The sequence below is a fragment of the Thermobia domestica genome, chromosome 10 (genome assembly GCF_964235325.1).
Source record: "Thermobia domestica chromosome 10, izTheDome1.hap1.1, whole genome shotgun sequence".
NCBI lineage: Eukaryota > Metazoa > Arthropoda > Insecta > Zygentoma > Lepismatidae > Thermobia > Thermobia domestica.
In genome coordinates, this window is record NC_137463.1 from 34,075,558 (window position 1) to 34,100,515 (window position 24,958).

General features: G+C 36.0%; 2 protein-coding genes across 2 annotated transcripts in view; one reads left to right on the forward strand and one right to left on the reverse strand.

Annotated features, from left to right (window-relative positions):
• Window positions 1-3,311, reverse strand: part of LOC145662425 (BTB/POZ domain-containing protein 1-like) — a 39,863-nt gene extending 36,552 nt beyond the window's left edge. Inside the window, exon 1 of the mRNA XM_081727987.1 lies at window positions 3,238-3,311. Within this exon, the coding sequence (XP_081584113.1) occupies window positions 3,238-3,265 (28 nt within the window). The 5' untranslated portion in view covers window positions 3,266-3,311. The remainder of the gene's footprint in view (window positions 1-3,237) is intronic.
• Window positions 1-24,958, forward strand: part of LOC145662426 (alpha-L-fucosidase-like) — a 101,108-nt gene that overhangs the window by 52,751 nt on the left and 23,399 nt on the right. The window contains exons 2-5 of the mRNA XM_081727988.1: window positions 12,811-12,952; window positions 18,378-18,484; window positions 20,104-20,264; window positions 24,207-24,408. Of these exons, the coding sequence (XP_081584114.1) occupies window positions 12,811-12,952; window positions 18,378-18,484; window positions 20,104-20,264; window positions 24,207-24,408 (612 nt within the window). The remainder of the gene's footprint in view (window positions 1-12,810; window positions 12,953-18,377; window positions 18,485-20,103; window positions 20,265-24,206; window positions 24,409-24,958) is intronic.

Below are 24,958 nucleotides of genomic sequence, written 5' to 3' on the forward strand. Positions count from 1 at the left end.
TCTATAGACATGCCTCGACCCTCGACGACTTACAGATCACAAATACTCAAGACCTCCTCCTTAACCTGAATGTCATCGTGTGATGTCCCCTCTTCATGATGCAACTACAATATGAAGTCCCTCTTTGCTATATTTATCTTCTTCTATTCCGTAGACAAATCATGTGTTTAGCTAGACGTTTTCCCTTCCCTTCACGGGAATAAACCAATGTTATCGGTTCGATTCCAAGGGAAGAGTTGTTGCTAAGAAACTAGCTTAATGTAATCCTGTTTAATAACGTTGTAGTTTATCTATAAGTGTTCACCATGTATTCGACTCTACTCATATCATCATCTTCTTCATAGGTATTCTGACATCATTCTCAGGTCCTTGCCGAAAATTGAGAAACTTCCACGCTAGCTATAGAATAGACAAAAGGACTAAACTCAATGCAGATTGCTAAAAGACGAGCATTTTGAAATCACTATACTATCACGATATTCCATTCCTATATGCCAGCGGCACATGTCACATTGTCACTCACCAAAAGAAGGCGTCCATTCGTGTGGCGAAATCAGTGCTGACGTACATGAATCGGATGATAAGTTGAACGGGAATTCATGTAATTCTTTTAACAAATATTCCTATGAAATCAACTAACACACCCCCATGGTGGTTTGTGGGTTATCGTTGTTGAGCTGAAACGAACGTTGGACTGTCGATAGCCGGATACACTCGACTGTCTTCGGAAATTATGTCAAAGAGACTTGGTCAAATTGTGTTTGAAGGCAGCCTTCTTCACTGAAAGCTGACATATAAGATGATAACTAACATTTATGGTTTGGGTAGGGTAGTTCCATATGACAGCCGCTAGACAGGGGCATCAGTGGGACAGGAGGCAGACGTCCCCAACCCCACCCTGAATCTCAGATTTTGGGGACAGTAAGGCAGTTTTAGAAACCTTTTGATAAGCAAAGTCCAACAGAACAAGTTTGAGGTCCTTACCAGGGTTACCAACCGTCCCGATTCTGTCGGGACTGCACCGATTTCTCACTTATTTGTCCTGCGTCCAGACGACTGTCCGCATATTGTCCCGTTCTATCGAATTTCAAAGTTAATTAATATTTTACTGGGCCATTTTTACAAAGAAATAACATTCTTTTACATGCAGTTTACAGAATCACTTGTAACAAATGTGTGTTTTAATTTGACTCATAAAAAATAGCAGCTCGTCTTTAATTTATAGTTATTCCCTAATTGTTTTGAGCTGATAATCCAGCCGATTATGATGATAGTATATTCCAGGCAGCACTAAAAATATTGTTTTTGCAACCTCTTTTAAACGTTGTTTATTTTAAATAAATTACAATTATTTGATTTGAATTTTTTGCATGATAATAGCCAAAGAATAAGACTTGATTTAAGTAATACTTTTTGTCAGTAATTCCTTAACAATGTTATGCACTCATTTGTGATTTTAAAAAATCTATACAGTTTTCTCTCCAAACTTTGTTTATATTAAATAAATTGCAGGTGTTTTGGTTTGAATTTGTTGCATATATTGCTTATACTTAGTGATGAGCAGTGGGTGGGAAGAAAAAGAGTAAGGTGCCGCATTCATTCTGGTTCGTGTTAATCAGCTGATTATTTACATTGTTTTCAACGACTCGCCGTATGTGTAGTTTTCTCGAGGGGGGGAGCGGGTTCCAACACCAATTGTTCCGTCCCGATTTTTAATTAAGAGAAGTTGGCAACCCTGGTCCTTACACCGAATAAATACGGAAGAAATATAGATGATCAAAACTGGAGCGTTGCTTAGGCCCAGAATTTTAAGCAGGCCCGAAACTCGAAAGTAGATCCACCTTTGAAATCCTAGACCAAAAAATAAACAAGAAAGCAATTTAGGCCTATAGTTCCTTACGATCAATAGAAATGGTGATCAAAGTCCGTATTTATTCTGTATAAGGACTTCAATTTTTTTCTGTGGATTTTGCTTAGCAAAGGGTTTCTAAATCTGCATTACTGCTCCCAACATCTGAAATTGAGCCTAGGGGGCGGACGCCCTCTCTAGCAGCAATCATATAAAACTAGATTGCACCTTGTCACGTAGTTTCTCTTTCTTTCATTTCGGATACTTTGTTTCTCTCAAGTGTGTATGTATGAAGACTGAGAACCAGCATTTACTGTATCAACGAATGGCTGCGATATTTCAGAAGCACAATTTAGCAAAGAACCCTTTGTTTGTTTTCTGAATACAACACAAACACTTGTTTCCATGATAATTCTTTTATTTGTTTTTCAATATCAGTTCTATAAGAAGTCCAACCTTCAACTACACTTTCTCGCAAGTTAAGTGATAAGCACTTAAACAGTTCAATAAACGTTAAAAACAAGGGAAAAAAAGATACAAAAGAAATTGTAGATCACCACATTGACCTGCTGTAGCCACGAGAAATCAAAACATTCACATGCGAAGAAAATAGTCTTTTGAATGAGAGCACTTTTTGACATTTTCTTTCTCTGGCAGATTTGTTTACAAAAATGAAATAAAATAAAAATAGATATATCTTTAAAACAAGTCAAAAAATACACGTGTTTAAAACAAAATGTTTAAAAAGGAATATAAAATTTGTTTAAAACAAAATCAATTGTTTAAAACAAGTTTTAATCATTTGTTTTAAACAAAACAGCCCTGGAACGTATGCCTTTAAGTGACGATAATAATCAGCGGATATCTCAAAAACGTGGGGTTTTCGGGGTTCTTGCCCATTGAGACATTTCATCAGGGGACCAAAATACATAACATACTGTAATACCAGCCAATTTAACGGAAACCGGATTTCAATAACCTCTGAGCGGGATCCTTTTAGTATCGGAACCTGAAACAGGGTGATAACTCCGATTCAGTTTTTCTTAATAACAACTTTTACCCTTAGTATTTATACAATCCATACAAATTCTCTTGAAAAGTCAGGAATAGTACATTCCCGAAGCTGAGATTCTCTCTCTCTCTCTCCAATTTATATTTTTGACTACGTCAATCTTGCCTACGCCGGTATTAAAAATTCTCCTAGTTGCAATTCATCTTAGTTATCACTATTAATATTCGGGAGCCTGCAAGTTTTGAGTAGGCAGAAAATTATGTTTTCAAGTGTCTGAGTTCGAAATTACTGAATACAAGATAAATTAAATACAAATCTATAATGAATTCTATAAATCACTGTAAAGTGTCAAAAAATGTAATTAGAGAATGCTTACCAGATGCCTCAAGTGCATTTCTTTTCATCGGGACGTTCTTAGTTATTATTTCTACCCTTCTTCCCTATTACCCTTCTTCGTTAACTTATAATTTAACTTTTATTTTTCTGCCTGCTGTTGAGGCAGTTGCTGTCACAGAAATAAAGATCCATCATTGTTTAATTTTTTTTTATTGTTATTACATGATTACAAACTTTAACATAGGTATATTGCTGTTTCAACCCTTCCAGTTTCTACGTCCAGCCCAATAGCCATATACTTTAGATTATTATGATATTTTCTTCTTCTCTGAGTTTTGGAGGTCCGGACTCCTCTCCCCCCGTCCGAAATCCCGATTTCTCTGTAAATTTCGTATGATTTTAAGGATGATTTTTCCAAATTTTAATATAATTTACTAGCTGAACCTGCGCTCTCTACACAGCGCATCATTCACATATAAGCATGAGTCTCCTTGTCATTCTTCACAACATCTGTACATGCACCTTTACAAACACAAGTGAAGATCGAGTAGATTAAAGAAACAGGGGTTAAGTGCTGTATCGCCGGACCAATTTTAGGAAATTTAGATACTAAGTGAATTGGAGAATTTATTTAAGTTTGTGAAGAAGAATGAATGCAAGTCAGGTAAGGAGAATAGTAAAAGTTAAGAAAGTGGTTCTATTTGTTGGTTGTTTTTGACGTTGTTAGCGGCACTGTATGTGAAGTCGGGTGGACTATTTCGTGGAGAGGTACACTTCTTTTACTATACGGATCCATAGGTTGTTAAATGTACAGAAAAATTTGAGTAAATCTTTAATTCACCCATTTTTTTGTCGAGAACAGAACCCAACCAACCCCTGCGGGGGCTTCGTATAGTAATACTGCAAGCCTCATGTAACGTAATCTAACATAACTTAATGTAATCCAACCAAATATAACCGATACTTTTTTTTTTCAAATTGGTTCGGCGATGCAGCACTAATGCCAAAATCGGCAAGGTTTACCGTAAAGGGGAGATTTTGTCGGTTATTTTTTCAATATCTCACAACGTTTTGCAAGATTTGAGCCTACTTCCTGTTGAAGTTTCAAATTCATGTATGATTAGTGTTTCCTTTCTCCTTGCATGTAGTATGTAATATAAGCAAATACATTACACACAATTAATTATAATGTCAGTGATATATACAGTGTTCACTGGACAAAACACTCCAAACTATATAGATTCATCTTAGACTGGAGAAAAATGGTTATCCTACGTTTTTCATTATCGTTTGGCAATGAAACAAACGCCGGAGAGATATACTAACCTCATATACAAATGTGTTGTGTTGGAATGTATAACTCGTAGGATATGATACTTTCTTTAAAAAAAATCAATACTTCCAGCGTACCCCTCAAATTGTAATAAACAAATAATGATCATTAAAAAATATTCAATTAGAACTGAACAATCTACATAAAATTTGCAATCGATCAGTGAAAACGGCATCTTTCTAGAGCTTGAAGTTCCCGAGATATCATTGTCAAAAAATTGACCACAAATATATAAACATCCACAAACATATAAAATTTTCTTGACCACAAACATATAAACCTAGCATTTTAATATAGAGATCCTTTTTTATTTGAAATTAATCAAAGAGTATAAATCTGTCAGCAGTAGACCTCCGTATTCTGGAACTTTTTATTCTAAGTTTTTAGCATAACAGTATAAACGGTTAACACTTACAACATAAAGGATGCAGCTTCTTAACAATTAATAGCCAATATGCTCGCTTCAAGCCTCTTTGTTCTTCTGACGTATAATTGTCGGTATGATTAGCTCATCGTTTGAACCAGAGGACCAACTGACCAAGTGAGACGAAAGTGACTCTTCGTTTATGTCAAAGAAAGTTTATATACACATCAGTTTAGGTTTTCACTTGTTTGTCTTCCTATTTCAATACTTTCACTCTTGTCCGTTATTGTCAGAATTCTGGTTTTCTAGGAAGTGAGCTTGGCTATCATGTCAATGGACGCTGTCATGGTCTACAGATGCAACTCAAGCCACTTGATCCTGAATGTTATGCTTCCTGCATTGTTCTGTGTTCCCTGAACTCACTGCTTTGTGCTTCTCAATTACTTGGACAGACATTTTCCAGTGTTCCCCCAGCGAACGACATCCCAGATCAGCCCAATGTACAGCGCATCGAATGTTGTGCTTTCTTTTCCAGTGGTGTTAAATGATCACCTTTTACCTTTTTTCTCTTTTCTTTAACTACAGGTGAAAAAGATGGGACCTACCGTAGTCAGGTCAAGACTTCACTTAGGAACTAAAATGTGAATCCTAAGATATTCAAACAACAATTTTCATGGAGGAAGTTTGGGTACGGGCATATAATATGAAGCACTCACCAACTATCTCTATAAAAATTTGTTGCGGAAGTACCGCAGGATTCCGAAACATGGATATTTGGATAGGGCATATATATAGGATGTGGCATATATGTGGTGAAATATTTGTACCTAATGTCATAATTTCAAGAATGCTTTCAGAGTAAAACCACTGGAAGCCCCGGTGTGGCTTCCCTGTTGTAGACCTGTGTAGACAACACTGAGGTTTAGCAAATAAACTTGACCACTCCTCGACAATCCCGCTTTATTTTCTGTTATCCCTTGCCCTCTAACGGATTAAAATTTCCATCTTCAATTTCTTTTAATTTGCAAAGCTTTCTTTGAGACGCACAATACAGCATTAGAAGCAAACAGTTAGTTTAGCTGTAGAAGCGTGAGTTCGTTGCTGCCACCTTGACGTGACCTTGGCCTGAATTGCAATATCAGCGTCGGTTGGCGATAGGTATACTTTAGGACTTCGCACCCAGATTACTGGTCCGGGTATCAATGTCGAGGTTCATTGTGAAAGAAGAGAAAATCCATACCGTTCACCCACGATCACCTCCAGGAGTTTTTTAAACTACTATGAGTTAGTTACGCAATGAAAATCAACATCTCAAACATAGCTGAAGTATTTATGTTCAGGTACATAGTGTTTGCACAAAACAGTTAATTACAGCACAATGTCGCACAACGTGAGTTGCTTCTTATATAACTAGCATACGTTAACGGTACATACAGTAGCTTCTGACAGCTTCTGGGCAACAGATTCACCATACCCATTATTGAGCAAGTTCCGTCTAATACAAATACGTACATCTCATAGTGCTACGCAGTTCACTTGGCGTAAGTCTATTACAATCAGGGGCGGGCCAAGACAAAATTTTTCACCTCGGCAAAATTGTTTTGTTACATCAATAACATCAGGAGTCATTCTACCATATATCCGACTATGTAACAATCTACGTATTCTAATAACGTGAAATACCAATAAATACATTTCACATATGTTGAGCATGTTTTACGCACAATAATATAAACAACCCTTTTTATGTAGGTCCGAGTAGTTGAATTGCACAGTATTCATAAACGTATCTCATGAATTTGTACAAAAGGTGAACACTCTTACAAGACTAAAGCTCTCTTTATGACTTACGGTTCCCGAGATATGTTATGGCTCTTCGAATCTCCCGAAATACGAACTTTTTGGACAATATCTGGTGAACGGTGGCTAGTTGGCCAGTGGCTACCGTTTACTATTTGGTACTAAAATGTTTACCATCGACTTAGGTATTGTTCAACACCACGAAGTTATAGAGAAACGATATTGGTGTTACAGAATGTTAATCTTCATTCCCCAACGAATCAATATATTAAACAGACAATTACCTGCATCTCTCAAATTGGTTTAAAGGTTATCATTACAATGAAGTTCTAAGTAGTAACAGACCTAACCGAGTCCTTGTCTGTCTTCCTTGACTTGATATTATGTCTTTAACAGTATTTATGGTAATAATCTAAAATTTGCAAAATCTGTCAAAATTCCAGTAAAATTGAACAAGGTTGATTTTAACTCTAACTCTGGTATCATTCTACTTTAAGTGCAGGCTACGCCAAGTCTTGATGTCACTGTTCTTTTGCTGCGGTCCGTAGTTTGTGGACACATACGTATTAATCTCTGAAGGAAAGAAGAAATAAATATGATATAAGTAAATGTAATTATGCAAAATAAACAATTAAAATGGGATAACCATATTGTATTAAGTAAGAATGACATAAAATAGAAGAAGTAATTAACAAAGTAAATGATAAACGAAGATGGAAATACAATAAATGGAGATAATCTACAATAGTTAAAGTTATGAATTAAAGGGAAGTGTCTTACAATCTGCTTAGCGTTTTAACCTATCTAAACTAACATCCAACTCAAACTAATAGAAAGTCTTACTACCTGTGAAGAAGGGAATACTTGTATGTGTGTATACGTAAAGACTTTTAACATCATCTGTATGCTGGAGTTACAGTGGACATCAATGTAATTAATACTCACCTTTGTTTGTGAATAATAACCTCTGCGACTTTAAATTAGAAATATTTTGATCTGTGTTATTGTGTATTTAATCTTTGAACTGTTTCTTTCATTTTGTAACCATATGATATTCTATGTATTATTCATTCGCGTTATGTGTGTCGATTTGTCTAAAACTGTAAATTTTACTGTATTTATTTGTTATTCGGCTCGGAGTAACGACGTCTGTGTCAAGAACTTGGAGCGCGTTATCCACAGTTCAATCAATTTACTTTCCAGAATACTGTTCTGGTGGCGATCTAGATACAGATGTTTGTGTCACCTCGCTCTTGTCCTACGGTTTACAACTTTCGAATCGCGTGGTGAAATACAATAATCAAGTATCAACATTGGGCCAAACTTTCCAACCATCATGGCACAACGACTGTTCATCACGACGAGCTGCAGACGTGGTGGAGATATTGAATCGTCACCATGGTGAAGAAAATAATGAAATATTACAGTTTGGCGAAACCCAGGATTGGGATGAACAATTATTGGAGGACACACATTGTTTAAATCTCTGAGTTGAATGGTTTTTTTTAAATCAGGATTTTGTTGAAGTGTAAATAGACATCGAAAAAGGGAAGTAGTATTCTGAAACTGGTTGATCCATTAATGTTTAAGAAGTATGACACAAACAAGTGTGCAAGTGTCTCAAAAGGTAGACAATAAAGACAGTACAAAGTGTAGTGATTATGAGGAGAAAGTAGGACTCCAGGTTATGGTGTGTAACGAGTGTGTAGCTAAACCTCGAAAACGGGCTGCATGAAAATGTAACAAAGGAAGAAAATGTAAATGTATTAATCCCGAGATAAGAGGGTAGAAATAACAATAAATAAGGGCAAACCAACGAACCTAGACATTATATTTATGCTACAGCGAGGTTTTAGAGAACAGATGAGTATGATAAGAACATTCGCAGAAGATATGGAACAAGATATGAATCAACTGAATGCAGGCTCGTATTTATATATTGTGCGTCCCTGTGCTCTAAATAATTTGCCGCCTTCCCCCTGCACAAGCCGTGATTTTGCAAACATACCATCTCTTGTTGAGTAGCAGTTTAGGTATGGCAAGTAGGGCCGCTTTTTCGCTTATAGACGCTAGGTACAGTACGTACGTGCCTAGGGCGCAAAAGATTTGGGGTCGAAAAAAATTGGAGGGCGGCAAAAGAGAAACAATTAAAATACGCTGATGCAGAAAACGTCATTTTCGTTCCAGTTGAGCTACCTGGTTACAAACAAACTAGATCTCGGTGGCTAATGTAAATGTGTTACGTATAATTTTACTTTCGTTAATTGAAAATAGAGATTTATTTTACTTGGTGAACAAGAATACTTAAGGATAGTTGTGTGAGGATAACTGGGAGTGAAAACAAACTCTTAACTATACTAATTTTAGGAAAAATACGTGTTTTTCTGCTATTAGCAGACAAAACCCGAGTCTGTGGAAATTATTCTTGTTCACTTTTTAATTATAATAATTTACGAGAAACCTATAAATGCAACCTCCGTTCATTTAAAACTACTGGCTTGTCACTCAATATGATAAACTGAACATCAACATCATGAAAGAATTAAAAAAAGAAAACAACAATTATAATATACTACCAATCCATGCCACTATCCTTTCCTTACGGCTGCCGGTTGCCAGTCCGGGTCCATAGGTGATGGATAATGAAAAGACTCTCCAAAGCGCAAAAACAAAGAATGGGAAAATAATAACAGAGTTAAGGGAAAATCCCTCCCGAACAAAAACTAGCAATGTAATAACTGAGGTGAGGGTGCTTAGGAAATAGTGGGAGGCGTAACAATTTGAAGTGCCTAGGGCGCCGGGAGGTTAAAAACGGCCCTGTTGACAAGTTACAGAAGTTACAACGTAATTTTAAATGGCCTAATTCTCTCAATGATGTTTATGATGTGGTGTTCTGCTCGAAGGTCTCTGGGCAAAGTGGACCCTTAGTAGTTTGTCATTGCCTTCCATAGGATGATGATAACGTACTAAGGACAGGGCATACAGCATAACTTGGGATCCAAACCACTTGTGTCCCCTACGGTAATCGTAGCCGGGACCCCTTGATTACAAGTCAACGAACTTCGCCACTCATCCATTGGGGACATATTCTCTCAATACTGGCATGTAATTTATTCATGTGGATTTTTATTTACTGTCCGGAAAATGCATTCTACTAATTCTTAAGCTGTCTGTCTGTCTGTCTGTAGCACTTTTCAACTCGAGAACCATAATAGGCAGAAACTTGAAATTTTAATGTTTTTAAGCTCTCAGAGAATCAAAATGACCTGTTCCAGGTCACAACTGAGCTGAGATATGGGGGTGCGAAATCCCCATAAGAATAACATGAGGGCATTTTAAGAGTAATCGAAAACGACCAATATTAGAGTTCAATTCATAGTTTTTGGTGTCGCTGAGATAAATAGTGACAGTTTTAATCCAATTCAACTTTAAGGTCATACTCCACTCCCCAGGGAGGGGGAGAGATTTTAAAAGTAATCGAAAACGATAGATATTAATATTGAATTCATAGTTTTCAAGGTCGATGAATTTAACGGTATCAGTTTCGTGATGTTCAAGCTCATCATCATCCCTTTGGGTGGGGTGAGGGAGAATAGCATTTAAAATAGTCAGATAAGCTAGCTACTTAGTAACTACTGCAATTAGAGCGAAGTAAACAATTAACATGTATTCTCGCGCTTGCACGGGACTCTGTGGGTTGCTACTTTTAAATATTACTTCATTATGAATCTTTTAAAAAATCCAAAATTTTGCCACCCTGTGCTCGAGCACAGAATAGCACTTACCTAAATAGGGGCCTGTCTGAAAGTGGAAATAAGGAAGAATGTCAAAAGGTCAAAGCAGGGTTGAAAAATAACAGAAAAAAAATAGGAAGGATTGGTAACCCTAAAAGATATCGTTGAATCACAAACAGCTGAGAGAGTTAAAGAAGTAGAATGGGGCGGAGATAGCAATAAAGAAGAACAGAAAAGAAATAAATGCCTGAAATTTGAAAGTAATCCAGGAAGAGTTTAAAGAAAACCCATAACTCCGAATGGAAAAGAAATGCTCGATACTGGGATTTCGGAATTGAATCGGACTCTTATTCCCATAAAGTTGTCAAAGTTGATATAGCTACCATCGAGTTGCTCATTATGAAGACCAGTAGCTATACAGATATGCAAATTCACCTACCGGGAACATTCAACAGCGTTGAATGTATATACATCGTTATTTGGAAACGTGTCAGCTAGTAAAGATTCAATATTGCCATCAGTAAGTAGTGCACTGGCAGAGAACTCGTCACATAGTAATGAGTCAACAAGTCTGTATATAAATATCTTATATAGTAGAAGTTCTAGAGTAATATGCAAATAAGATTTTCATAGATTACAATGTTAGCATTAGACCCTTCTAACTCCTATACCCTTTCATATCTGCCGCTCAGATTTCATATTTTTACTAATCTCTAGTAGTGCTTTACAAATATATTTATCATGTCTAGATCCGCGATTGTTGGGTGAGACCCAGTGGCGAATTTAGGGGGCGTCTTCCGGGCTTAAGCCCTCCTCCGAAATCTTACTTACTATAGTAAAGTATATGAAATATCTTGCAGAATTTTCACATTTTCAGGCAAAGCCCTTCCCCCGAAAGTTAGCAAAGCCCTCCCCGAAACAAAATCGTAAATACACCCCTGGTGAGACCGTTTACTTGTACGGTCAATATTGACCATTTAACAGTCTGTACTATGGTAAAATTCACTTTCTTAAGTACTATTTAGAAAATTCAGAATTTTCACAGTTAGTCTATAATCTATAAGAAATATTTCTATATACAGGGGTTGAACAAAAAAATTTAAAACGTTTGCAAATGTGTGAAAATCATACCTAGTGTGGGGCCTCCTTTTGCGTCCAAAACAGCTTGGATCCGACGTGGAATGGACGTATAGAGCTCCTGAATCATGGTGTGTGGAATTTTGTACCAATGTTCCTCCAAAACATACTTCAGTTCCGTAAGGGTTGCTGGTGGAGGGTAATGGGACCGAACACGCCTTTCTAACTTAGACCACAATGGCTCAATGATGTTCAGATCTGGTGATTGTGGGACCCAGGGAGGTGTGATAGTTTCTGGTCATGCTCCTCAAACCATAATTTGCAGCGTGACAGGGTGACAAGTCATCTTGGTAGATGTCATCACCATCAGGGAACAATATTTGAGCCATGGGTATAGCCTGGTCCCCCAAAATGGCCTCATACACCTTAGCATTCATCATTCCATGCAGGGTTATGATGGGACCTACAGAAAACCACGATATCACTGCCCATACTGTAACAGAACCACCCCATGCTATACAGTTGGGAGCAGACAGTCTGTATCATAGGCCGGCAACGGTGTTCTCCATACGTAAACACGACCGGTTGTTGGAAACAAGGTGAAGATCGATTCATCGGACCACATTACGTGTTCCCACTGCTCATGAATCCACGCCTTGTGGTCCATGCACCACTGGATACGCTTCTTCACATTTACTGCTGTGACCAGGGGTTTGGCGATAGCGGCCCTGCCATGAATTTTCATTTTATGAAGTTCCCGTCGCATTTTTTTCGATGAAACTGGGTTCTGTAGGCCGGAATTGAGTTTAGACGTAATTTTCATTGCAGTGGTCTTCTTTTTAGCTGCTACAATCCGTTTTAATGCCCTTTGGTCCCTATCTGACAGAATTGTCTTTCTACAACTGTTGTGCTTTGCAGACGTCGTTTGCCCATGAATTGTGTACGCCCTCGTGACATTGGACACAGTCCCTTGCGATACTCACACAATGTTCGCCACTGTTGCCACCGAAGCTCCAACCAGACGGGCACCAACGATCATGCCTCTTTGGAAATCTGTCAGGTCGCCCATTTTACCGCACCAGTTTCACACTACGACACTCGCAGGTAAACTGGTTACTGCTGACGGAAGAGGAAGGTCCACATGACACATTGAAAACAAAAAAACTATCGGCAACCGCAACACGCGTTGTACAATGGAGGGCCAAACTTACGTGTCCTGTATGAAGTGTTTTTAGATTTTTTTTGTCTATCCCTTGTACTATAATTACTGTTAATATCAACAATAGTTTTTATATTATTTTTCAGAGCGGAACATGACTGAAGTAGTGAGTTTTATGGATAGTAATTATAAACCAAACTTCACATATGCAGATTTTGCACAAGATTTCACAGCCGAACTTTTCGATCCTGAAGAGTGGGCAGAAATTTTCAAGAGTTCAGGAGCTCGGTAAGTTCGAAGAAATACTTAAATGGCAAACGAACTGACTGCTTTATAATTAAGGCCCGGATTTTTATGTAGTACAAAGTACCGAAATATGTACATAAATATGTAACAAAAATCAATGAAATATGTAAGAAATATGTTAAAAATATGAAAATATGTAAAAATATTTTTCGTGTTTGTGTCTGTGCTATTTTCTTAGCTAATAAACATACTGTAACCTATTTATGTAATAAAAGCTTAACAAGTGTAAATATCTTCCTACAGATACGTACAAATTTTCAGGAGAAACAAATGAAAATATGTACCAAGAAAGTAAAAAATCACATTATTGAACATACAAACATAAAAAAAATATTTATTTAAACAAAAGGCTCTTGCTTTTGGGACGAACAATGAACCACTAAGTAATTTTACGCAATGGAAAATCTTTGTCACTAACTTGTCACTGATAGTTCAAATTTTCACTAAGAACAAATAAAATTGTCTCGTGGAGAAATGAAAACCACATTATTGCATATCAAAAGAGAAAAAAAAATATTTAAGATTAAGAATGCGTACCTTTGGAACTTTCAAATTTATAACTGCGCGTTTGAAAACTTCACTAACTTTCGATAGATACGTTCAGGCTTTAACAAGGAACAAATATAATTTGTAAATACATTATTAAAAACACATTATTGAATATCGAAATAGAAAAAAATATTATTTAAAATAACGAGCGCTTACTTTCAAAGCGCACCATGAACCACTAAGTATTTTATATGATTTTATTCGAAAAATTCACTAACTTGCCACAGATACTTCAAGCTTTCACTGGTAACAAAGGAAATTGTCTCACAGAAAAATGAAAACCACATTATTGTATATGATGGAAAAAAATCTTTTTAAAAAACGCTCACTTTTCTGATGCACAATGAACTATTACATACTTTCCCAGGTGTTCAGGAGTTAAAGAGAGTCATTGGTCAGTCAGGATCCTTTTATAGGCTAAGAAAGACCTCTCCACGTCGCAGGAAGTGACAGGCGCGAACTTCAACAAATGACATTTTCCAGGGATGATTTCCTCAAGGGCCTCTCTTTCTTCTCCATCCAATATCCTGCATGCAGTCCTCAATGTTAGGTATCTTGGATTCCTCTTCAAAACTGGCTGGAACTTCCGGGCAATCCTGTTTCTCCCTGCACAATGTTGAGTTTCTTCTCCTCATCATCCATTGTTGTCATCGCTTCTTTCACAAAAACTTTCTTACTAGAAAACACAAGCTCATTGACTTCTGGGAAGTTGATCCGCACTTCCTCTGCTACACGATGTAATCCATGGACCAAACAGCACATATGAATGAGGTTTGGGTTGAACACTTTAAGCGAATCAGCAGCTTTTAACGTGTACGCCGCAGCATCAGAACACATAGAGCACTTTTTCTGCAGTAACACTTTGTGGCCACAACACTCTCAGTCCATCATTTACGAAACGTGCAACTGTGAAATGGTTTGTTTTGCCCAAAACTTTTGAACAGATCAGGAATGGTCGTGATGGAGAATCAGGGTCAAGCTTTTCTACCACTAGATTGGCAACGAAACGTCCTAATACGTCTGTAGTTTCATCCACCGCAAACCATATATGCGAATCACCAATTTCAGCTCGAATATGTTTGATAGTATCTTCATAGCACACATCCAAATAATTCTTGCGGATAGTAGATTCGTCAGGAATGTGCCGCTTGCAATATTTTTCCAAAAAGAACGCGAACTGTAGGACTTTCAATTTGCACCACGGTATGTCTGCTGCTATGAATGCATTGGCAAGGTCTTTGTAAAATTAACTGCTGTTTTTAGATGCTGGTTTTGTTTGGATTAAAGGTTTTCGCTTTGCGGCACGCTAAACACCTTTTTCATGTGAGTAGCTGTTTTCATGTGCCTATTCAATTGCGACATAATTGAACAGCCTACTTTCTTATCGCATACTTGATAAAAACAATTTTACCGTCTGTGGTATAAGAGTAATCCATAGCTATCCACAATTTCAATTTTGACGCTAAAGAGGAAGCCATCATAGAAAACAAGAAACTGACTTGGTCACAAGCGTGCACACTAACAAACCGGTCGCGAACCTAAATCCTTTTCCCTTTTGTTTGAAGGAAGAAGTGGCGGAGTAGCCTCAAGTCATACAAAAGCGATCTTTTATTCGATTTAAGAAACAAGTGATAAAGCCTAGGCGCTCCAATCACCTTCGTCTCACCGCCACCCCCAACCCCACCTGTAGTGGTTGCACATACAAAAAAAAGGCGAGAATGCCAGCAAACTGTGTGCGTTTTAGTTTGCAAGTAGACGCCACTCGGATGTGTCCCGACAAAACAAAGGCGATAAGCACAACTATTCTTATATTGTTTTATTTCTTTATATATAAAAAACAGATCGTTTTCTTTCTTTCTTTTTTTTCTTTTTTTTTCAGGATGGGAAGCGATAACTGACTACGTTTCATTGCATATTGTTGAGTGTACGATTAGTTTTAACCCAGCTTTCCCGCTATGCAATTCGGTTGAACAAAGTGAGAAAAAAATACAGATAATAAAATAAAGTACCTTTTGAGTTATTGTTCCATATATAGGCCTATTTTTCTTTGCGTATTATTTAAAGAAAAAATAGCGAAAAGGAGCAAGGAAACTGAATTTATGTAAAAATATGTACAGTAGGCGGAAAATATGTAACAGACTTCAAAATATGTAAAAATATGTAACGTGATTTTAGTTTATATGGCTCCTTACTTCGTAATTTGCGAACATTTCATATTTTCACTAGCGTACATACAAAGGAAAAAATATGTAAAAACATAAAAATCCGGGCCTTATTTATAATATATATACATAAAGATTTCCTTAAGAATGTCACATTTTCTGTACTATAAGTAGTAGTTATCAAACTGCTGCTTCTAGAAAACATAACTGCTCTGAAGGCCATAGCTTTCTCCTTATCAAGAAGAGAGGAAATAAAGTAAGAATAGCTTGACATGTGAATTTATATCAGCGTTGGCAGAACGTAAAATAATGCGGTTCGTTTTGTTAAATTTCATGGGCCGTATGCAGAGTCATTTTCACGTGTGATTAGTGCCATACTAAAGAGTTCGACTAACATAAGGCTCCCGTAGTAGACAAGCCTTTAATCTGATGTTAATCATACATTAAAACGACCCTGCAAAAGGCGGCATGTCTCGTGATTATGCTGTGTAAGCCAAAGAAGATGATGAATACGTAAGTTATGATAATGGGAGAGATGGCGACAAAGCAAAGCGGGATCCAAAGCAAAGCGGGATTCGAATTCATAGCTTGTTTGATTTCCTGTAGGCAGGCTAAGCTTTCCAGGAACGTTAAGACCTAGGAAACAAATGCGTTCTATTCATTTGTAGTAGTTAGGGTTGTAGCCACAGGGAGGAAACGGGGAGCCTGCCCACCAAATGCCATTCGCCTATTCGCCATTCGCCATTATTTGTTTGTTAAGTTTGTTTAATAAACACATTTAATATAATAGAATATCAGAAAAATATTTAAAATAAAAAACATATACCATCTTAACACGTTAAGATGAAACAACTGAAATTAATTATCCACTATGTTACTTTCATTTGCTTAACTGGATTCACATAGTTGCAAAGTGTCTGACTCCGATCTATTTTTCTTATTCACATAAATGTTATAAGTAAACAAATGAACTTCCATAAGCAATTTTTTATTGATACATTTCCTACAACCTATGACCAACTGCATGTACTGTGAAGACCCATGATTCAATGAGGTAACATACTGAAATATGTAACAATAATTTCTTAAGAGTTGTTGCAAGTAATTACATAAAATGAAGTAACGTTAATGTTTCCTCCCTTGTACTTCTGATTTGATTTTCTATTATTTTTCATTTTTAATAGTAACGAACAAGAGGTTTTATCCCTCCTCTCTATGACTACATTTTTTATAATAATTTTTTTGGGGAAATTCATTGTTCCGTTTAATGCACAACATGAACATTCTCCTTCTGTTCTCCCACCTGTCATACATAACGGCGGATCTGTGTTTCTGTGAGCAGCAATTTCTTGATACTCCGTGATTACAAGAATGTAATTATTAATAACAAATATGAACATATAAAAATGTATTTTGAAGGAAGAAAACAAGCCAAACACTGAACAAGCCGATATCTTAAGCATTTACCTACTATCGAAGCTTGCAAACGGGATTTCGAAATTGTATTTATAATGACTGTGTAGTACTTATGAACGCTACAAGATGTCATTCGCGCGTGGATTACTAGTTCTCATTCACAAACTAGGACTTATTTCGTAAATTTATGAAATCACTCATTTTAATCCTCGATTGATTCGAGATATATGTTGGTGCAACAGTAAGTTCTAAAGATTGTGGATCACTTCATGCTTGATCTTGATCTACAGATGAAATGTTTTTATGAAACCACGAGGCCTGAGCCATAGAATGCCTAAAGGCCGTAAACAAAATTCAAACTTCAAGTAGGACCGGAGCAAGTTTGCTGACAGTAGCGAGCTTAATACCTGATTTAACAACACCGTTATTATGGTCTATTAGCTAAGTAGACAGCTTCTGAAACTTTCATTTGGTTCGATCCCCAGTCTGGATTTCTTTATTTTTCGGGGAATTAAGCGCTCTAAATGATGATCGCGATTGGTACTGAAAACAATTTATTCCATAAAGGGAGAAAAACACAAGACAAAGAGAGTGGCAGGGGGAAAGGTGCGGACTGTGTATCCTTTAGCGTTAAAATTTCATTTATTCAAATGTTTTCTACTGTTTTTCTTTCATTCTTTTCTCCTCTTTTTTCGCTGTTTCCCCGTCTTCTTCCACGCTTTCTCTCTCTGTATGTCTTTGAATATATGTTTGTTGCACTGCATAATGACGGCGATTCCTTGTCCATATTATTTTTTCCTTTTCTTTGCCTTAATTCCTATCACCTTGATCTTAACGTGAATGGGATTTCTGCTTCTCTATATCGTAGTTCTGTAAGTAATGTTCATTCCTTTTTCCTCCAAATGGAGGAATATCCTGGTATGGTATGTTTTGCTGCATGTCTGTAGTTGGTTGTCAAATTATTATACGTAAAGGGAAGCAATTCTCCTGGAGGAAAGACCTATCATTTCTTATAACTTTAACCTCCATTTAATTTTGCCGTTCAGTGTCCAATGTTTCCGTTATAACGTTGTCGTTGTAGATCTTTCCGAAATCAAAAAATAATTGTTGTACCGAAATGTATTCCCATTTCTTTTCGGGTATAGAAATAGGAACACAATACATCAATCAACATTTCAATACATCAATTACAAAGTAATTACAAGTATTTACTTTACTTTAGGACTATTTACTTTAAAACTTTGCACTGTATAGTTCTAAAATTGATTTTTCATTTACAGATATGTTGTACTGACAAGTAAACACCATGAAGGTTTTACTATGTGGCCATCGAAGTATTCATTTAATTGGAATGCAAAAGATGTAGGACCCAAAAGAGATTTAGTGGGTAAGTACTTGCTAATTATTATCTTAATTTTCTTTATCAGTTTATTAATTAGCTCTAATTTATTTAAAGCATTTTCTATCTTTTACTTTACTAACTTAAATAATATATGCGACTTCGATTACGAAACAAACGGTGAAAGTAAAAAACAACTTTAAAATTTTATTTCCTATCTGTGAAGGAATACGTATAGCAAAAAGTATAAATACATTGTCCCTTTTAACTTGTATCTTTTAACAGCGTCCAAAGAAGTAGGCCATATCATTTAAGGATGTAGCCCTAATAAAACGGAAAATGAAGTTTGAGAATATTAAATAATAATATAAGAACAACGAATTGCCAAACTAGAGCATTGTTTCATAAATTATTCTAAACGCTTGCTTCTATACCCCATAAGCAATGAATTCTATCTGGCATAAGTACGTATGCAAGAAAACAGCAATTTATAAATGCATCGCTTTGATTATTCATTCGCAATGAACATGTTAGCACCGCACAAAGCGACCGGACGAAATTTGCACGCTTATAGATTCATGACAGTATATATTTCTCTCTTCACAAAAATGGAATTATAACTGAAACTAAAATGGCTACTAAAATATTAATATTCCAACCTATGTCTGTTTCATAACTAAAGTTTCGTCTATTTATATTTATGATTAAAATTGCAGCATTTTTTTTTTCAGCTAGGAGATTTGTTTGTTTAATCTTTTTTTTTTTTTTCAATTTTACTGCAATAATATATCTTTTACACAAGAAGAAAAAGAATTTCGTTGATAGTAACATAAACGGGTAATTCGCCTTATGATTGAATCAGGATCTGCCATCTTAGAACTCCAATTAATAGAACGCCTTTGGCGTGGGAGGCCCGGGTTCGATTCCCGGCGGAAGCTCAGGTGGTTCGGATTCCACATTTAACCAGTAGGTCCACGTCTCATATAGCCTCGCTGCTGAACGGGACGTTAAATTCAAAATCAACTCAACTCCAATTAATAGAAAGAACAGAAATATGACAACATTAGAAATGTATGATACAAGATGTTGAAATAACAAAGTGACATTTTGGAGCGACACGTAATTCGCGGTGTAATAAAGTTAGAGCTTGTGGTTCTGTTCAGTAGAGCTTTTGGGTCTGTTCAGTAACGAAAAATTCCAACGTGTATGTCACGAAAGTATGATGATCCCATAGTTTTGGTTAGGAAACTGCGGGGCGGAAAATCGTCTTGGATTCGGAAATACTGTTAACTGTAATGATTGCTTATTGCCGTGGCTCTTGAAAATTATGTTACTTATTACTTTAGATATAAAATTTATAAATATGTTAACACTGGCATCATTTATCCACATACAGAAGTTTTGTTTATTCATATTTGCAAGTATTGTGATGACATTTTTTATTAATTGATATTTAGAATGTGCATGTATAAGCCTACAATGGGTAATTACTGTGTATAATTCAATTGAAGAGCCAACACACAAATCTCTTGTTGTCTTTTGCTTTATCCTTGTTTAATGACAATAAATACATTTTATTCTATTCTGTCAATCCACATATTACAAGTTCTAAAGAAACTAGTTTATAAAGTAAGATTATTCTTATCATGTTTCCTTTTATGTTTTAGGGGACTTAGCGTATGCAATAAGAAGTAAAACGAATCTGAGGTTCGGCCTTTATCATTCTCTCTTTGAATGGTTTAATCCACTCTATCTGGAGGACAAAAGAAATAATTACTCTACTCAGTATTTTGTAGACAGGAAGACTGGACCAGAGCTTTACGAGTTGGTAATATAACATATTTTGTAATAGGTTCTACTGAATAACAAAGGTGACAAATAATAAGTTATCTAAAAATCATTATTTGTTTCAATTTTCTTCTGTTTAGTTTACCGTCTCATGTTATTATAATCTGAGGCAAAGGAAGACGGTAATGATAATGATCGAAATTGTGCAATCAAGTGGGAGGAAACGGGAAAACTTCAAGAATGGGTGTTTGTTTGCCACAAGACTCACTCGGGGCGAGCCGGGATTGAACCAATGTCCCATGCACACATTTCAGTTGTTGTTTGTATTTTAAAAATTAAAATATATATTATTTTTATTAATATACGCTATAGTTGCACAATTAGAAAGTATGATTTTATGTTCCTTGATTTGTAACTACGAAGTGTTTCAACGTTTCGGCTTTTGATCTAGCATAGAGAAAGGATCATCTACCAAACTTTCTGTTCTATCGAAATGGAAGATGAAGAGATATGTTATTTCACTTGTATTTACAACTTTATAAATTTCATATACTAATAAAACTCATGCAGATGTATTGTAAATTTTCAGTATCGCACTTCTCTAATCCACAAAACAAATCTTTTCAGTGTTGTAGAATACAAAGAATTCAAGGATTTTTTGTTCTTAATAAATAAATTGTATCCTGATGTGCAGGAGAGATCGAAGAAAATTTTCTTAGGGAGTATTCCATGGTTGCTATATTACATCTGTTATTTCTGATATCTAATACACGTGGTTTGCTATATTGCATTTACATTTTCGTGAGCCAGGACACCCCCTGCCTCCCCTTCGGGCGCTCATGCTGATGTGACTCAATACGTAATTTAACATGGTTTCATCAACTCTTCTCGTATCGAGGTAAATCTTTAAGCATTTAACTAATCTCGGAGAATCTTGGCTGACGAACACAATAATTTTGTCTATTATATGACAAAATATAGAATGACGGGACTTTCAAACCTTTTCGTTATAGTCGTATTTTGTCTTTATTCATTTTCCAGTTTACATTAATTCTTTTCTACGGATGTATGTGCGAAAATATACTTCTCCACACCCTTTTCTTTTCCAAAATGCTGTGCAGCAGACAGCGCGAATCCGCCTGTGTTTTTCTGCCATTAGTCATCATTATTCTTCATTACTTTGTCTAACAACAGAGTTGTCCTGTGGCCTTACCAGTAAAATGACAATTGTTTCTGAATACCACTCTCTTCAGTTATCAGCTCTCCAAGAACTGTACTTATGTGCTCTTTCGAACAATTTATCCTTTGTAGCGCGTGTCAATTCTGTAATTCTGACCGCATTTTTACTAACTGATATTCCGCCAAACTTCCAAAAGGCAAAGACGTACAGTTAAAACATTAATATTAATCCTTTGACGCAAATAAATATCTTTGAAAGTCATCACTTCTATTTGTTCAATAATGGCTGAACAATATCAGTAGATATCCATTTTCTTCAGCATTTTCTTGAAGAAACCATCCACTCAGTTTAGTAGGATTACCTAAGAGACGAGAGTTGAGGCTGTCTCGTCTCAAAAGGTGTCGTAAAAGTTATATCTCATCTTGAAAAGTGTATCTGTTTCTATTAGAAGAACTCTACCATTTCGCACCTCATTATGAAAATTCTGTCTCGTCTCATCTTGTAGACAACTAAGGGGAGCCTATCCACCAGGGCTTGGCACAATCCCCAAATTTTGTCTTCCCCCCCCCGCCAAATTACTATGCTCCTACCCCACGATATACAATTTTCCAGTTTGGTTTCACAACTTTCAATGAAAAATTAAGACCCCCGACAATCTCATGGGCGCCACCTACCCCTTCGGCCTGTGAAAATTCCTGTGACAAAGCTATAGCTTAAATTTTATTATTATTATTATTATTATTATTATTAGTAGTAGTAGTAGTAGTAGTAGTAGTGGTAGTAGTGGTAGTAGTAGTAGTAGTAGTAGTAGTATTAGTAGTAGTATATCGCCCGTTGGCCGGTCCTAGAACTAAGGAGTTTTCTCTTTTTTGTTAGGTTCGTTCCTGAAAATGTTTCTTCCACGTTTCTCGATTTTCAGCTTCCTCTTTTAACTGCCAATATTTTCTTCTATTTTTCAAATCATCGATCAGTTGTGTTCTTCTTCTTCCTATTCCTCGCTTTCATTCCATCTTTCCCTCTATGCCCATATGAAGATGACAATTTCTAATTATACTAGATAAACATGCGCTCTGTACACAGCGCATCATTAACATATAATCATCAATCTCCTTGTCATTCCTCACAACATCTCTACATGTCTCTTTACAGATACAAGTGAACTTCTTGATTTAAAAAAAAAAAAATCAGCAAGGAGTACCATAAAGGGGAGATTTTTTCGATTATTTTTTCAAGGTGTCACATCGTTTGCAAGATTTGAGCCTACTTTCGGTTGGAGTTTCTAATTCATCTATGACCAGCGTTTTCTTTCTTCTTACATGCAGTACGTAATAAGCAAATACATTACACACACAATTAATAATAATGTTAGTGATATACGGTGCTCATTGGGCAAAAAACTCCAAACATTATTTATCTTAACACTAGAGAAATAATTATCCTTCGTTTTTCATTATCATTTGGTCATGAATGAAACGCCTGAGATATATACAACCCCTTACACAACTATGTGGTGTTGGAATGTATAACTCATAGTATGACTCGAATGTATAACTGATTCTTTATTTTCTTAAAATTTCAACACTTCCAATGTACCCCTAAAAATGTACTAAAGAAATAACGGCCACGTTTTTTTAAACATTCGATTAGAATAGACAATCTACACAAAATTTGGAATCGATCAGTGAAAACGGCACGTTTCTAGCACTTGTGGTTTTCGAGTCGAAAAGATCGGAAGCAAACATACAAACTTTTCTTTGGGGACAAACATATAAACCTAGCATTTTAATATATAGACTAGCTGAACCTGCGCTTTGTACACAGCGCAACATTCGCATATAAGCATAAATCTCCTTCTCATTACTCACAACATACGTACATGTTCCTTTACAGACACAAGTGAAAGATGTCTTGATTTTTAAAAAAAGTCGGCAAGGGGTATCATAAAGGGGAGATTTTTTCGATTATTTTTTCTCAATATCTCGCACCGTTTGCAAGATTTGAGCCTACTTCCGGTTGGAGTTTCTAATTCATGTATGACCAGTGTTTTCTTTCTTCTTGCATGCGGTATGTAATAAGCAAATACATTACATATACAATTAATTATAATGTCAGTTATATATGGTGTTGATTGGGAAAAACACTCAAAAAATAAAGATTTATCTTAAGACTCGAGAAATGGTTATCCTTCCTTTTTCACTATTATTTGGCCATGGAACAAACGCCTGAGACATATACAACCCCAATATACAACATTGTGGTGGTGGAATGTATAACGCATAGGATATGATGCTTTAGTTTTTTTTTTTTTAATTTCAACGCTTCCAGCGTACCCTAAAAATGTAATAAAGAAATAATGGCCATGTTTTTTAAAAAATAATATTCAATTAGAACTGGACAATCTACGCAAAATTTCCAATCGATCAGTAAAAACGTCATCTTTCTAGAGCCTGTAGTTTCCGTGATCTCATTGTCGAAAGGATTGACCTCAAACATATAAACATAGTTTAAAAGAACTCGGAAGATGGAAGCACAATTCACATGCATTGATTTTAGATAAGGCTTATTAAAATACAAAGGATTTGAACAATAATTTTATATCATTAACTTCATGAAAAAGATATAGTTAACTAATTTAGAGTATTTAAAGTACAAATACTTAAAATTTTTGTCTCTGTTAAACGTGAAAGTACACATAACCGTAAATGAAAGATTTGAAAGCCAAAGTTATAGGTTGGAGCTCAGGCGCTTTTAATTGCTATTGTAGCATTTTAATAGATAGATACATTTTATTTTCTGATGCAGGTGGAGAGTTATCGTCCAGAAATAATATGGTCCGACGGCGATGGAGGAGCTACTGACAACTATTGGAAATCAAAAGAATTTCTAGCTTGGCTTTACAACGACAGCCCAGTGAAAGAGACTGTTGTAACCAACGATAGATGGGGCGACGGCTGTGGATGTCATCATGGAGGATTCTTTACATGCAGTGATCGCTATAATCCAGGTACTCTAGTAATGATGTGCAGGTAAGGGAAAACAAAACAAAGAAATAATATTTGGCGATGACTGCCCGAAGAGTTGAACCGAGAACGAGAGTTAGCCTATGTAATAACTCTATTGTAGAGAAGAGCACTTTATTTGACAACAATAGTGCTTCTAAAAATTAAACAATCTCAAATTTGAATCAAGAGAAATATCTAAGAGATTCACAGAAAACCTTCTGATCTTTGATTCATTTTGTCCTTAACCAAAATATCAACATAATCTTTTGAATTTCACTAAATTAATATGAATGTTATATCGCTCAAAATTGAGAAATGCAGGAAAAGTGCTGGTGCTACCATCTATTGTCGGTGACAGTGCCTTCACACTCACCTTGTTGAGCAAAGTGTCAATAAATATCGATCGCTTAAAAAACTAATGTTCATGGCACTAGAAAAAGTGTCCAAGTTTGGATCAATATTTAATTCCACTTTTTATTCTAATTTGAGGAACCTGAATCCAATTGAACTGTTATCATACATCAGTTCATGAAGTCACGAGGAAAATTATCT